A 15,668-nucleotide genomic window follows, 5' to 3' on the forward strand; every position below is an offset into this window, starting at 1 on the left:
TGCCAGTACCCAGAGAGATGGCAAACCCAATTAACAGAGACCTGCAATAAATGTACATCTAGCTAAGGAAGATTTAGCGATGCCGACATGAAATATGGAATATATAAAGTTCCATAAGTCCGATAATAATGGGACCCATATTTTTAGGGTCAGCCAAGGAACAATATGCATAATTTTCCATAGAGGTACGCCCCCCCGGGGAGCGGTGACGCAAAAGTACAAAATAACAGACCGGAGCTAGGTCAATTGTGGTCTCTAAAGAGAGGTAAATTCATAATGGAAAATATGTTATCACTTTCAGGCTTCTGCGATCAACAAGCGTTAAGTGATCATCAGAGCCAGCTATTTTAGTAAAAATGTGAAGGCTGGAGCCCAGCCCACGTGATGTCATCCCAGGGGGTGTGTGGGCAGGTCTCCACCTTCGACATAAAAGACCCCACTGAGGATGGGTCAGTGTTAATTGCCGGGGGGTATAGAGACCATAAGCTAAGGATCACGTTCGATAATGGTCAAATCAAAGTGAGGCGCCCCCCCCTCCAGCTATACTTAATCATCTCTGAGACCTTATAATAAGTTCTTTAATCCTTATTTTGTGTAACTGCATATGTATTGTATTGTCTCCTTTTGTAAAACCTTTTGTATATTTTTCCTAAACAATGCCTCTCTTTTGGATTAAATATAAAATTTAATAATCCTGTTTCTTTTGTTCTGTGATTGTTCCCTCCTCCGAAGCCATACGCTATCAGAACGCAGGCGTCCGACCAGGCTTGTATTATATTTCAATTGGGTTGGTAGTGGCAGCAAATAATAATAAGCTATCTAGAGCAAGAATGTGAACGGACACTGAAAATGGTGAGATTGTTCCATTATTATGTGTAAAGTGTGAACTCTCATGTTAAACCACTGATTGTCTTATACGGTTCATGTTTGGTGATGCTCTTAGTAACCGCTCCATTATTATCTGCCATGATCTCGTTTGGTGTGCAGGTGGGATGTACTTAGTTACTATCCCATATAATCCTTGGTATGAATGAGGTTAGATTCGTCTTGGGTAGTGACACTTTTCTACCATTCGCAGGCACCATTTTGACTTATGGTCCATGTGACTTTTTAGTACCCATTTAGATTTTGTTATGCATTTACTTATTAAAGGTTACGTTTTAACCTCTTTAACACTATTTTGCTTCGCCTTGTCAAATGTAAAGCATCCCACCCTACTAAAGCTCATGCATAATGCCGGATGCTGCCAGATACAGCCTTGCTCTCTGCTGGTTAAGTTCTCTGTGTTCAGCTCCCGTGTTCTGTTTTTCTTCTTAGTTTCTTCTTGTGACCTCGGCCCGTTTACTGTCTACTCTTGTGTCTTCTGATTTTGTATTTTCTCTGCCCTCCTGGTTCTGACCCGGCTACCTGACTATTCTTCTTCCCATCTCACTCAACAAAACAGCTGGCAACACTGTTGTTATTGTACAGAAATTCACACTTGGCCCTCACTGCACATTTAATGTTGTCGATCTTAAAAGCGATGTTTGGTCATAAAGACTGGACCTGGTCTTGTAGGGTTCAAATGAGCACATTCAGCAGCACAGCAGGGAGAGAAGGTAGATTCATCCAATAAGATATCAGGGATCTAGGAAGTCAACAGCATCATCACCCTCCGCTTTCTCTCAGACCCATCATAATATTTTTCTTCAAGCGATTTTCTAACTTGTCAGCACTTTCTACGTACGCTGTTATTTGGATTGGTAGTTTGCAGATCTGGTCAGGTAAGAGTCAGGATCTTCTAATTTCAGTTGGTAAGTGGATTCTCCAGGTTGTAAGTTCTAAGGGGTTTCAACGCCCAAAGTCATTTGTACAGTTTTGGATGGAGGAGAATGTTTTGGTCTAGATGCAAAATGGTGATCAGACGATTGTGATAAAGCCGGACTACACCACCGATAAAGCAGCCACAGCTGATGACTGAGAAGAATCTGTGACTTCTCTGTATTTAGTGGTTACTACTCACCTGGGCGGTCATATGAAGGAATCTCCTCTTTACACTGCTCATCACCCCTCACACATGTCTCTGTAGTATTAATATGGGTCAGATCTTCACCCTGAAACAAATATTGTACAAGTCAAAGACAGATGGAGAAGTCCCATCTATGATCAGCTCTAATCCTGCTATCTCCACTGTTCTCATTATACAAGTATAAAACATATAATACTGGTGGATAAAACAAGACTGAACACAAGACCTTCACAGCCGTCTACACATCATAGGGGAGATCTCATGACACCTTCTCTCTATCTACCTGATGACCCTGAGGAACATTGGGATCTTCTTGTTTACAGTCCTGTGGAAGAAGAGGACGGGGACATCTCTCTGGTGTTGTCCTCTTACTGGATAGATCTGGAGGAAACACATACAGGGACTGAATTCATTCTTTACATACAGATAATTATAGGCCGTGTGTATTTAATCCTATTACCTGGTGATGTGAGATGCTGGGGAACCTCCATCATGACGTCCTTGTACAGATCTTTGTGTCCTTCTAAATACTCCCACTCCTCCATGGAGAAATAGACAGCGACATCCTGACACCTTATAGGAACCTGACACATACAATGATATAGTCATCCCCCAGATCCCTTCACAGCGATACTGTATAATGTCCCAGCATTCCCAGCAGTGTCACCTCTCCAGTCAGCAGCTCAATCATCTTGTAGCTGAATTCTAGGATCTTCTGGTCATTGATGTCCTCATGTATCAGGTGGTGAGGTGGAAGCTCCGTGATTGGGCTTAGGGGTCTTCCCCATCCCTCAGACACAGGGTCCTGACAGCGCTCACTAGAGGTCTTCTTCACTACTATGTAATCCTAGTTATGGAGAGACACATTAATAAATCTCACTACAGACATTTCCAGAGTCCTCACCTCTCCAGTTCGGACCATCTGTTATTCCCATAGATAAGAATTATGTAATGTGACGTTATCAAAATCTCTCACCTCTCCAGTAAGCCGGAAGAGGATCTCTAGGGTGAGGTGTAATATTTTCTCAGCCATCTTGTCTCTGTCCATATTCATCTTTGATAGGTAAATCAGGAAAATTCTCTTATATAGAAGATATTCACCGAGAGGATCCGATATTGTAGAGACCTGAATGAGAAGAAGATGAGCCGATGTAACATCATAAAGAATCCTGTGTAATAATACAATTACTGGAGATAATATGGGAAACATATGAGGAGATTTATTCATTTACAGTATCTAGTTTTCTTCTTTACATCTACTAATAAAACCTATATATTTTAGGCCACAGACAACAAGCAATTTCTTCCTCGGAATCTGCAGGAGAATACCTTTCTCATAGACTCATCTTCCTTATTGCTAATTCTCATCTCATTTACCAACACTGGAATTAGCAATACTGCAGGAGATATTCATTACTCGTGACATGAGAAATAACTACTTCATGATGAGGACCAAATCTTCATCTTCTACTATGGCTGTATAAACATATATGGCCAGAGCCCGTCTATATGTTTCTCGTCTTCACCAGACTGTCATCTTCTATCACGTTAGATCTCAGGTCTGATTCACACACAGAAGTTTGAGGCATTTATAAAAGTTTGTTTGTAAGAACACCAAGACAGGGGTTACTTGATACCAATGTCTCTATGTACAGTGTTTTATGGGGTTTATTTCTGGCCTTAGGCTTTCCTATATATTACAAGAAAAATCCATAAAAATAGAATTAGACTTACCGGTAATTTGGTTTATAATAACCCACCATGACAGCACACCGGAGGATGTAACCCCACCCTAATAGGGACAGGAAACATGAAGAGGTGAAATAGCCCCTCACACATCCTCCCTCCAGTGTTATTATAAAGGACCACAAGAGAATGAATGCTTCAAATTATATTTTATTCTCACTGATATGATCATGTAAGAAATAATAAGCAAAAGGGAGGGAATTACTCGTGCTGTCGTGGTGGGTTATTAGAAACCAAATTACAGGTAAGTCTAATTCTATTTTCTCTAATAACCCCCCACGACAGCACACTGGAGGTATACCCAAGATATATTTAGGGAGGGACAATAGCCTGGAGGACCTTCCTTTCAAAGGCTAAATCTCTTCTAATGGACACTAGGTCCAATCTGTAGTGTCTGGAGAAGGTATGGAGTGAGGACCAGGTAGCAGCTCTGCAAATCTGCTCGATGGAGGCGTTGGCTTTCTCAGCCCAGGAGACAGATACCACTTTTCTAGAGTGAGCTTTGAGCTTCTCTGGAGGTGAAAGGTTTTGGATCTGATAAGTTTCAATAACTGCTTTCTTAACCCAGTTGGCGATTGTAGATTTAGACGCTTTCTTCCCCTTATTTTGGCCTTAAGAATGGACAAATAGATTTTTGTCTCTTCTCCCTTCTTGTGTTTCCTGAAGATAATGCAGGACTATCCTTTGAACATCCAGAGTCTGGAACTCTTCTCTCTCGGATTGTCACAGAAGGATGGGAGAATTATATCCTGAGATCTGTGGAAGTATGAGACTACTTTAGATAGAAATGATCAGTCCAGACGAAAAATGAGACGATCTTCTAGGACCTTTAGAAGATCGCGAATCTTAGAAACTCCCGATAAGTTGGATGAATCGGGGCGTGGTAATATGCATCTTGGAGATCGATCGTAGCCATGACATAATCTTGTCCTATCAGAGGAACTGTTGATTTGATCGATTCTATCTTGAACCTTATGTAAAGTATGTGTTGATTCAGAGGTTTCAGATTGATTGTGATCCGATGGGATCCCCCCATTTTTTTTTATCAAGAAGAGTTTGGAGTAGTGTCCTCTGCATCTCTCCTTTGTTGGAACTAGAGAGATTACCTCTGAAGATAGTAGTTCTCCCATACAAGATATTAAGGTGGCTTGTAGCTCCGGAGAGGAGAGCCGTGTTGTTTTCACTCTCCGTGGAGGATAGGAGGAGAGCTCTATTTTTACCCCAGAATCGACCGATCTTAGGATCCACAGGTCATAGTAACATAGTTTGTAAAGCCGAATAAAGACTTGCGTTCATCAAGTTCGACCTGTTAGTTCTGTAATTGCTAAAGTTGATCCAGAGGAGGGCAAAAACCCCAAATGATTTGGCCAATCTTCACCTGAGGAAAAATTCCCTCCCGACTCTGAAACCAGCAGTCAGAATAAATCCCTGTATCAACCTACTATTTTATTCTATTTTTAAGTATATGCTGAAATCTGCCTGGTGTAACATACCTGGCGGCGTCCTTGCATAGTGGTCCATCTCCCACTGTGCAAGAGCGCGCACTTGATCTCCTGTCCAGAATGTCTCTCTGGCTTCCCTCCATGCTGTCTGTTTGTGTCTGTTTCTGCTGCTTAAGGGCGGCGCCCGATCACTTCCTGCTTTTTGTACCTGCTGTGGGTCACACCCCTTGTGCGTCCTCAGCCTATTGCTGTCTGTCACCTGGTATATAGCTCAGCTGCTCCCATCTATTCCTGCCTGAGCATAGTGTTTCTTTCAGTGTGTGCTTGCACTCTGAAGGTGCCAGGTCCCGTTCTGTGTTCTCTTGTCTGCCTATCCTGGAGGCTGTATTTCCAGGCCTGTCTGAACACGCTCCTAGCCTGTTCCTCCTGCCTTCTAGGGGCCGATTACCTAGACCTGTTCCTGTATCTTGTCTGACCTGTCTGAACACGCTCCTAGCCTGTTCCTCTCGCCTTCTAGGGGCTGATTACCTAGACCCGCTCCTGTATCTTGTCTGTCCTGTCTGAACTCGCTCCTTGCCTGTTCGTCCTGCCTCTCTGGGGCCGTATTCCCAGACCCGCTCCTGTATCCCGCTGCAGTGTCGGTCTCCTCCGTACACTCAGTTCCAGTCTGAACTCTCTCCTATCCTTTACCTGTTTTGCCTCTATGTCCGTTCCCTTCCTTTTTCTGCAGAGTCTGAACTCGTACCTAACTCCTGCTTGTTGTCTCTGTACTCCCGTTTGTGAGTTTGTGGTCCACTCGCTACTTCACTGCAAGTACCCTGTGGGTGTCTGGCTCTGCCTTTCCCTTCCTGTCTGTTCCGTGTGAACAGAGCCCTGTCCCCCCTACTCAGCCTAGCCTGCTCTGACTCCTTTGCTCACCGCTCCGGCGGTTCTAGCCTGCTCTGACTCCTTTGCTCACCGCTCCGGCGGTTCTAGTCTGCTCTGACTCCTTTGCTTACCGCTCCGGCGGTTCTAGCCTGCTCCGACTCCTTGCCCACTGCTCCGGCAGTCCTGTCCTGCCCTGCTTCTGCCCGCTGCTCCGGCAGTCCTGTCCTGCCCTGCTTCTGCCCGCTGCTCCGGCAGTCCTGTCCTGCCCTGCTTCTGCCCGCTGCTCCGGCAGTCCTGTCCTGCCCTGCTTCTGCCCGCTGCTCCGGCAGTCCTGTCCTGCCCTGCTTCTGCCCGCTGCTCCGGCAGTCCTGTCCTGCCCTGCTTCTGCCCGCTGCTCCGGCAGTCCTGTCCTGCCCTGCTTCTGCCCGCTGCTCCGGCAGTCCTGTCCTGCCCTGCTTCTGCCCGCTGCTCCGGCAGTCCTGTCCTGCCCTGCTTCTGCCCGCTGCTCCGGCAGTCCTGTCCTGCCCTGCTTCTGCCCGCTGCTCCGGCAGTCCTGTCCTGCCCTGCTTCTGCCCGCTGCTCCGGCAGTCCTGTCCTGCCCTGCTTGTGCTCGCTGCTCCTGCAGCCCCGTCCTGCTCTGTTCTTGCCCACCGCTTCGGGCGTTCCCTCTCTGCTGTGGTTGTCTACCGCATCTGCGGTTCTGTGACCCAGTCTGTACTGGGTCTTAACCTTTCTGTGCTCCAGCCCGTCCTTTCGGCCAGTACCTCCCTGCCTGCATACTCGCCTGTATCCACCCATCTGCATACCTGCCGTGTTTGCTTATATCCACCAGTCTGTGCCAGCCTAACCTGCCTGTTCCTGAGTCCCAGTGTGTACTGGGTCCTATCCCGCCTGTGTTCCTACCTGCTAGTGCCTCCCTGTCTGCACTCTAGCTGTGCTTGCCTGTACCCCTCTACCTGTATTGTTCCTGAGTCCCAGTGTGTACTGGGTCCTATCCCGCCTGTGTTCCTACCTGCTAGTGCCTCCCTGTCTGCACTCTAGCTGCGCTTGCCTTTACCCGCCTGCCTGCATACCAGTCGTGCCTGCCTATACCCTCCAGTCTGTGCGCCAGCCTAACCAGCCTGATCCAGTAATCCCTGTGTGGGTCAACCCCCGTGTCCGGAGTTTGACCTGGAGTAGCACCTGGTCCCTCTGCCCGGTTTCTCCCTGGTGCACTGGCGTCGTATGCCGTCGTGCCATCTTGGTCGGATCGGCCAGATACTTAGTCACGCCCCTCCAGGCACTCTCCGGTTCATGGTCCAGTGGAATCACTACAATCACACGCACACGCCGCTCAGCCCGGGCGTGTGCATAACAGCATGCTCAGGCCATGGTTCCCGTTGAGCCCCACGGCCTTCGCTCTCTGAGAAGTTTTCCAGCGAATACATGCATTAAAATAAATAAATAAATATATTTTTTTTTCCTTTAGCTGAGTTCCAGGCGAATTACGCACCCGTCCAGATGGATCTATCTGCTCTCGTTCCCGCGGATCCGCTACGTTATTATGGGGATCCTAGACAAAGTCGTGCATTTGTGGAGCAATGCATGCTACACTTCAAGTTCTACCCTCTATGTTTTCCCACCGATCGGGTTAAGGTGGCATTCATTATGTCTTACCTGGCGGGTGATGCCTTGGAATGGATCAACCCCCTATATGAAACACAGGATCCGATCCTCCTGGACCTAATGGCCTTCCTGGTGGCCTTTCTAATGGTCTTCGATGATCCTAACCCGGAGGCTCCTGCTGAAGCTTCACTTCCCAATATCCCGGAGCAGCCCCAATGGGTAATGTGTGTGGGTAGCGCAATAGTCCTCCAGCCCAATGAGACTACTGCCCACCCAGAATCCTCACAGGGTGACTACGCTTTCCGGAATACTTCTCCCAACCTCAAGAGGCAGTCCAGACGTGCTAGACGTAGAGGCAAGCCGTCACGCCAGGGTCTGTCCTCCCTGAGACCTCCTGACCCCAACCTTGAAGTCCCTACTGAAGCTTCATCTCCCTGTATCCCGGAGAAGCCCCAACGGGTAATGTGCGTGGGTAGTGCACCAGTTCTCCTGCCCGAAGAGACTTCTGCCCATCCAGACTCCACACAGGAGAACTTCCTGCACCCGGCATCAGATGCTTCACCCACTTTAACCGGTGTGCATGTCCAAGGATGCTCCAAAGCTGTGGTTACCTCAGAGTCTGTGCACCTCTACTACCTGGCGGAGGACCCCCTGTTGCCTCCTGAATCCTCCGGGATACCACTCGATGACAAATGGAGAGAGAATTCTCTACACCCGGTACTCGATACTTTGTCCGCTTCGTCCTGTGAGCCTGACAATGGGTACCCCAAAGTGGTAGTTACCCCCGAGTCTCTACACCCCTCCGACCAGGCGGAGGACCTCCAGTTGTCTCCTGAACCCTTCGGGGTGCTACCTGGTAGCGAAAGGACAGAGACTCTCCTATACTCTGTACCTGATACCTCGCTCGCTTCGTCCAGTGAGTCCAACCTAGTGTACTCCGAAGCAGAGGTTACTCCCGAGTCTCTACACCCCTCCGACCAGGCGGAGGACCTCCAGTTGTCTCCTGAACCCTTCGGGGTGCTACCTGGTAGCGAAAGGACAGAGACTCTCCTATACTCTGTACCTGATACCTCGCTCGCTTCGTCCAGTGAGTCCAACCTAGTGTACTCTGAAGCAGTGGTTACTCCCGAGTCTCTACACTCCTCTGACCAGGCGGAGGACCTCCAGTTGTCTCCAGAACCCTTCGGGGTGCCACCTGGTGGTAAATGGACAGAGACTTTCCTATATCCTGGATCTGATACCTCGCTTGCTTCGTCCAGTGAGTCCGACCTAGTGTACTCTGAAGCAGAGGTTACCCGTGAGTCTCTACACCCCTCTGACCAGGCGGAGGACCGCCAGTTGTCTCCAGAACCCTTCGGGGTGCCACCTGGTGGAGAATGGACAGAGACTTTCCTATACTCGGTACCCGATACCTCGCCTGCTTCGTCCAGTGAGTCCGACCTAGTGTACTCTGAAGCAGATGTTTTCTCTGAGCCTCTGCACTCTTCTGACCCGGCGGAGGACCTCCAGTTGTTTCCTGAATCCTCCGGGGTACCACCAGAAAACAAAGAGACAGTGACTTTTCCTCATTATGTACCTGATAACCCGTCTATTTCTTCCTGTGAGCTTGACAAGATGTACCTCGAAGCAGAGATTACCCCCAAGTCTCTGTCCCCCTCCAACCCGGTGGAGGACTTCCAGTTGTCTCCTGTACCCTCTGGGGTGCCACCTGAAAATATGTGGAGAGAGACTTCCTTGTGTGCTGTTCCTGGTACTCCACCCGTTTCGTCTGTTGCTAAGGGTGGCTGGATGGGAGGTAGCATCCTAGCTACCCAGAGGAGACCAGTTTTTCCGGTGGACAGTGGAAGTGATCTCTTCGAAGTGAAGAATTGGCCCTCGAATTCCCTGCGGAAGATTCTGGCAGGCCTGAAGAAGAGGGGGCGTAAGGGGGGGGGGGTACTGTAACATACCTGGCGGCGTCCTTGCATAGTGGTCCATCTCCCACTGTGCAAGAGCGCGCACTTGATCTCCTGTCCAGAATGTCTCTCTGGCTTCCCTCCATGCTGTCTGTTTGTGTCTGTTTCTGCTGCTTAAGGGCGGCGCCCGATCACTTCCTGCTTTTTGTACCTGCTGTGGGTCACACCCCTTGTGCGTCCTCAGCCTATTGCTGTCTGTCACCTGGTATATAGCTCAGCTGCTCCCATCTATTCCTGCCTGAGCATAGTGTTTCTTTCAGTGTGTGCTTGCACTCTGAAGGTGCCAGGTCCCGTTCTGTGTTCTCTTGTCTGCCTATCCTGGAGGCTGTATTTCCAGGCCTGTCTGAACACGCTCCTAGCCTGTTCCTCCTGCCTTCTAGGGGCCGATTACCTAGACCTGTTCCTGTATCTTGTCTGACCTGTCTGAACACGCTCCTAGCCTGTTCCTCTCGCCTTCTAGGGGCTGATTACCTAGACCCGCTCCTGTATCTTGTCTGTCCTGTCTGAACTCGCTCCTTGCCTGTTCGTCCTGCCTCTCTGGGGCCGTATTCCCAGACCCGCTCCTGTATCCCGCTGCAGTGTCGGTCTCCTCCGTACACTCAGTTCCAGTCTGAACTCTCTCCTATCCTTTACCTGTTTTGCCTCTATGTCCGTTCCCTTCCTTTTTCTGCAGAGTCTGAACTCGTACCTAACTCCTGCTTGTTGTCTCTGTACTCCCGTTTGTGAGTTTGTGGTCCACTCGCTACTTCACTGCAAGTACCCTGTGGGTGTCTGGCTTTGCCTTTCCCTTCCTGTCTGTTCCGTGTGAACAGAGCCCTGTCCCCCCTACTCAGCCTAGCCTGCTCTGACTCCTTTGCTCACCGCTCCGGCGGTTCTAGCCTGCTCTGACTCCTTTGCTCACCGCTCCGGCGGTTCTAGTCTGCTCTGACTCCTTTGCTTACCGCTCCGGCGGTTCTAGCCTGCTCCGACTCCTTGCCCACTGCTCCGGCAGTCCTGTCCTGCCCTGCTTCTGCCCGCTGCTCCGGCAGTCCTGTCCTGCCCTGCTTCTGCCCGCTGCTCCGGCAGTCCTGTCCTGCCCTGCTTCTGCCCGCTGCTCCGGCAGTCCTGTCCTGCCCTGCTTCTGCCCGCTGCTCCGGCAGTCCTGTCCTGCCCTGCTTCTGCCCGCTGCTCCGGCAGTCCTGTCCTGCCCTGCTTCTGCCCGCTGCTCCGGCAGTCCTGTCCTGCCCTGCTTCTGCCCGCTGCTCCGGCAGTCCTGTCCTGCCCTGCTTCTGCCCGCTGCTCCGGCAGTCCTGTCCTGCCCTGCTTCTGCCCGCTGCTCCGGCAGTCCTGTCCTGCCCTGCTTCTGCCCGCTGCTCCGGCAGTCCTGTCCTGCCCTGCTTCTGCCCGCTGCTCCGGCAGTCCTGTCCTGCCCTGCTTCTGCCCGCTGCTCCGGCAGTCCTGTCCTGCCCTGCTTGTGCTCGCTGCTCCTGCAGCCCCGTCCTGCTCTGTTCTTGCCCACCGCTTCGGGCGTTCCCTCTCTGCTGTGGTTGTCTACCGCATCTGCGGTTCTGTGACCCAGTCTGTACTGGGTCTTAACCTTTCTGTGCTCCAGCCCGTCCTTTCGGCCAGTACCTCCCTGCCTGCATACTCGCCTGTATCCACCCATCTGCATACCTGCCGTGTTTGCTTATATCCACCAGTCTGTGCCAGCCTAACCTGCCTGTTCCTGAGTCCCAGTGTGTACTGGGTCCTATCCCGCCTGTGTTCCTACCTGCTAGTGCCTCCCTGTCTGCACTCTAGCTGTGCTTGCCTGTACCCCTCTACCTGTATTGTTCCTGAGTCCCAGTGTGTACTGGGTCCTATCCCGCCTGTGTTCCTACCTGCTAGTGCCTCCCTGTCTGCACTCTAGCTGCGCTTGCCTTTACCCGCCTGCCTGCATACCAGTCGTGCCTGCCTATACCCTCCAGTCTGTGCGCCAGCCTAACCAGCCTGATCCAGTAATCCCTGTGTGGGTCAACCCCCGTGTCCGGAGTTTGACCTGGGGTAGCACCTGGTCCCTCTGCCCGGTTTCTCCCTGGTGCACTGGCGTCGTATGCCGTCGTGCCATCTTGGTCGGATCGGCCAGATACTTAGTCACGCCCCTCCAGGCACTCTCCGGTTCATGGTCCAGTGGAATCACTACAATCACACGCACACGCCGCTCAGCCCGGGCGTGTGCATAACACCTGGTATCTAGAAATGCATCCAGTCCCCGCTTGAACTGGTGTAGTGAATCTGACATTACCGTCTCTTCACTCAGTGAATTCCATATTCTCACTGCTCTTACCGTAAAGAACCCCTTCCTATGCTGGTGCTGAAACCTTTTCTCTTCCAGTCTTAGTGAATGCCCTCTTGTTACCGTAATATTCCTCCTTTTGAACAAATCCCTGGCAAGGTCTCTATACTGTCCCCTAACATATTTGTACACATTTATTATGTCCCCCCTCAACCTTCTCTTTTCCAGGCTGAATAGTCCTAGTTTTGCCAACCTCTCTGGGTATTGCAGTCCCTCCATTCCCTTTATTAATTTTGTTGCCCTCCTTTGTACCTTTTCAAGCTCGTTTATATCCTTTCTATATATTGGGGCCCATAACTGAGCACAGTATTCCAAGTGTGGTCTGACCAGTGCTTTGTACAGTGGAAGAACAATGTTCTCATCCTTTGCAGCTATACCTCTTCTGATACATCCCATTACCCTGTTTGCCCTTACAGCAGCGGCCTGACTTTGGGCACTCCAATTTAGTTTGCTATCAATCAAGATGCCCAAGTCCTTCTCCATCTCTGAATTCCCCAATGATTTCCCATTCAGTGAGTACTGGTGACTTCCATTTTTCCTTCCCATATGTATGACCTTACATTTCTCCTCGTTAAACCTCATTTGCCATTTAATGATCCACCTACCCAGCTTATCCAAATCCCTCTGTAGCTCTGCACTGTCCTCTTTTGTATTAATTGTTTTACATAACTTTGTGTCATCTGCAAATATTGATATTTTACTATTTATCCCGTTGACTATGTCGTTAATACAGATATTAAATAAGATTGGGCCTAGTACAGACCCCTGTGGTACCCCACTAGTGACGCTTACCCAATCTGAGTATATTCCATTTATAACCACCCTCTGCCTTCTATCCTTTAGCCAGTTAGCTACCCACTTGCAGACATTTTCCCCCAGCTCCATCATTCTCATTTTGTATACCAACCTATTATGTGGCACGCTATCGAACGCTTTTGAGAAGTCGAGATACACGACATCCACTGGTTCCCCCTGATCTACTCGAGAGCTCACCTCCTCGTAGAAGTCAATCAGGTTTGTTTGGCAGGAGCGATTCCTCATGAATCCATGTTGGTTCAGGATTAAAAGATTATTAGCATCAAGATGCTCCGTAATTGCCTCTTTAATGAAGCTTTCAAAAATTTTGCCCACAACGGACGTCAGACTCACCGGCCGATAGTTTCCGGCGTCACTTTTCGCTCCCTTTTTGAATATTGGCACTACATTCGCCTGTCGCCAATCAAGTGGCACAGACCCAGTCTCAACAGAGTCCTTAAATATAAGATATAACGGTCTGTCTATCACATTACTTAGTTCCCTTAGTACCCGTGGGTGTATGCCATCAGGTCCTGGTGATTTGTTTATTTTAATGTTACTGAGGCGTTTCTGTACCCCAGCTTGGGTTAGATTAGTCATACTTAGTGGAGGATTAAGTTTGTCACTTCTCATTTCTCCTGTTAGTTCTATTTCCTTTGTGAAAGTTGTCGAAAAAAAATTATTTAATAGATTAGCTTTATCCTCATCTTTCTCTATGATTTTGCCTTCCTCACTTTTTATCGGTCCAATATTATCCGATTTAATCCTTTTACTATTTATATACGTAAAGAACAGTTTGGGATTTGATCTACTTTCCCTAGCAATACGTCTCTCTGTTTCCTCCTTCGCTATTTTTATTTGTTTTTTACAGGTTATCGTTTTTTCCTTGTAACACATTAGTGCCTCCTTACTGTTTTCCTGTTTTAATCTCTTGAATGCCTCTTTTTTGCTATTTAACGCCCCTTTTACGTTCTTGTTCAACCATATTGGTTTCCTCTTATTTCTGGCCCTTTTATTCCCATACGGTATATACCTTTCGCACTGAGTATTCAGAATTCTTTTGAAGGTTTCCCATTTACAATTCGTATTCCTTTGATTAAGAACTTTGTCCCAGTCAATAAGTTGAAGGCTTTCTTTCAGCTGCTCAAACTTCGCCCTCCTAAAGTTTAATGTTTTTGTTGTTCCCTTATTGATAACCCTACTGAAGGGCATTTTGAAGTCGATAATATTATGGTCGCTATTACCTAGGTGCCCCCCTATCTGTACCACAGTTATTCTATCAGGCCTATTAGTCAATATTAAGTCCAACACGGCCTTCCCTCTCGTTGGTTCCTGCACTAGTTGGGAGAGATAATTATCCTTAATATTTGTCAAGAACCTTTTTCCTTTCTGAGATCTACAGGTTTCTGTTTCCCAGTCAATATCCGGGTAGTTGAAGTCCCCCATAACAATCACTTCATTATGTTTTGCTACTTTGTCTATTTGTCCTAATAGCAGATTCTCATTCTCCTCTGTTATATTTGGTGGCTTATAGCAGACCCCCAGTAATATTTTATTATTATTTTTTGCCCCCTCTATCTCTACCTACATGGACTCGACCCCCTCTTCTCCCTCTCCTATATCTTCCCTTAGTCTGGGGTTTAGACATGACTTTACATATAAGCAGACTCCTCCGCCTTTCCCCTGTTTCCGGTCCCTTCTAAATAAACTATAATCTAATAAATTTACCGCCCAGTCGTAGCTATCGTCTAGCCAAGTCTCTGTTATACCTACGATGTCATACTTCTCCGATATAAGAGCCCGCAGCTCATCCGCCTTATTGGTCAGGCTTCTTGCGTTGGTCAGCATGCAAGATAAAACTTTGGGGTTATTTAGCATCCTATTCTTCTCTAACGATCTAACTGTACTATCCTCACCCCCCTCTCCACCCTCATTATATTCACTTCTCCCCTTCCCCCTTGCTTGCCTCACATCCCACCTATTTCCTTGGTTCCCCCCCCCCGTCTCTAGTTTAAAAACTCCTCCAACCTATTAGCCATCTTCTTCCCCAGCACCGCTGCACCCTCCCCATTGAGGTGCAGCCCGTCCCTACGGTAGAGCCTGTAGCCGACCGCGAAGTCGGCCCAGTTCCCCATGAACCCAAACCCTTCTGCCTTGCACCAACTCTTTAGCCACTTATTCACCTCCCTAACCTCCCGTTGGCGCTCCTGTGTGGCTCGCGGGATTGGTAGTATTTCTGAGAAAACTACCTTGGAGGTCCTTGCCCTAAGCTTCCTACCTAGGTCCCTGAAATCATTTTTAAGGACCCTCCATCTACCACTCACTTTGTCATTGGTGCCGATGTGGACCATGACCGCTGGGTCTTCGCCAGCCCCACCCAGTAACCTGTCAACCCAATCCGCGATGTGCCGGACTCGAGCGCCAGGGAGGCAGCACACCATTCGGCGATCACGGTCTTTGTGACAGATTGCCCTGTCTGTCCCCCTAATAATAGAGTCACCCACTACCAGAACCTGTCTTGCCTGCCCTACACTTCCCCCCTCCCCCTCATTACTGGAGCATACACTCCCCCGGCGGTCAGAGGATCTGTCGTGCTCCAATAATGCCGGTTCTAAACCAGCCTTCCTATACTTCTTCCCTCTATCCCTCCTAACTGTTATCCAGCTCCCTGCCTGTTCAGCCTGCACTTCCCCTCTATGCTCCACCCCCAGTATTGACCCATTGAGTGTCTGCTCGGTGAGCAGCAAACTCCGTTCCATGTTGTTGATGCTCCTCAGTACCGCTATCTGAGCACTTAGATCCAGAATTTGGGCTTCCAAGTGCACGATATGCTCACATCTCTCGCAGCAGTATGGATCCTCGAGTGGTTGCTCACGGAATGCATACATTGCGCAAGATGTACACTGCACGGCTCCGGCCAACATGGACGTCATTCT

The 15,668-nt window shown here is 49.0% G+C and overlaps 1 protein-coding gene across 1 annotated transcript in view; it reads right to left on the bottom strand.

The window, feature by feature from the left end:
• LOC141207016 (uncharacterized) overlaps window positions 1-15,668 on the bottom strand; it is a 72,911-nt gene that overhangs the window by 2,957 nt on the left and 54,286 nt on the right. Inside the window, exons 2-6 of the mRNA XM_073664368.1 lie at window positions 2,985-3,134; window positions 2,676-2,855; window positions 2,469-2,592; window positions 2,292-2,389; window positions 2,003-2,093 (exon numbers count right to left, since the gene is read on the bottom strand). Coding sequence (XP_073520469.1) covers window positions 2,003-2,093; window positions 2,292-2,389; window positions 2,469-2,592; window positions 2,676-2,855; window positions 2,985-3,062 — 571 coding nt within the window. The 5' untranslated portion in view covers window positions 3,063-3,134. The remainder of the gene's footprint in view (window positions 1-2,002; window positions 2,094-2,291; window positions 2,390-2,468; window positions 2,593-2,675; window positions 2,856-2,984; window positions 3,135-15,668) is intronic.

The sequence above is a fragment of the Phyllobates terribilis genome, unplaced genomic scaffold (genome assembly GCF_046119375.1).
Source record: "Phyllobates terribilis strain yellow unplaced genomic scaffold, ASM4611937v1 Scaffold_157__1_contigs__length_4398786, whole genome shotgun sequence".
NCBI classification, from domain to species: Eukaryota; Metazoa; Chordata; class Amphibia; order Anura; family Dendrobatidae; genus Phyllobates; species Phyllobates terribilis.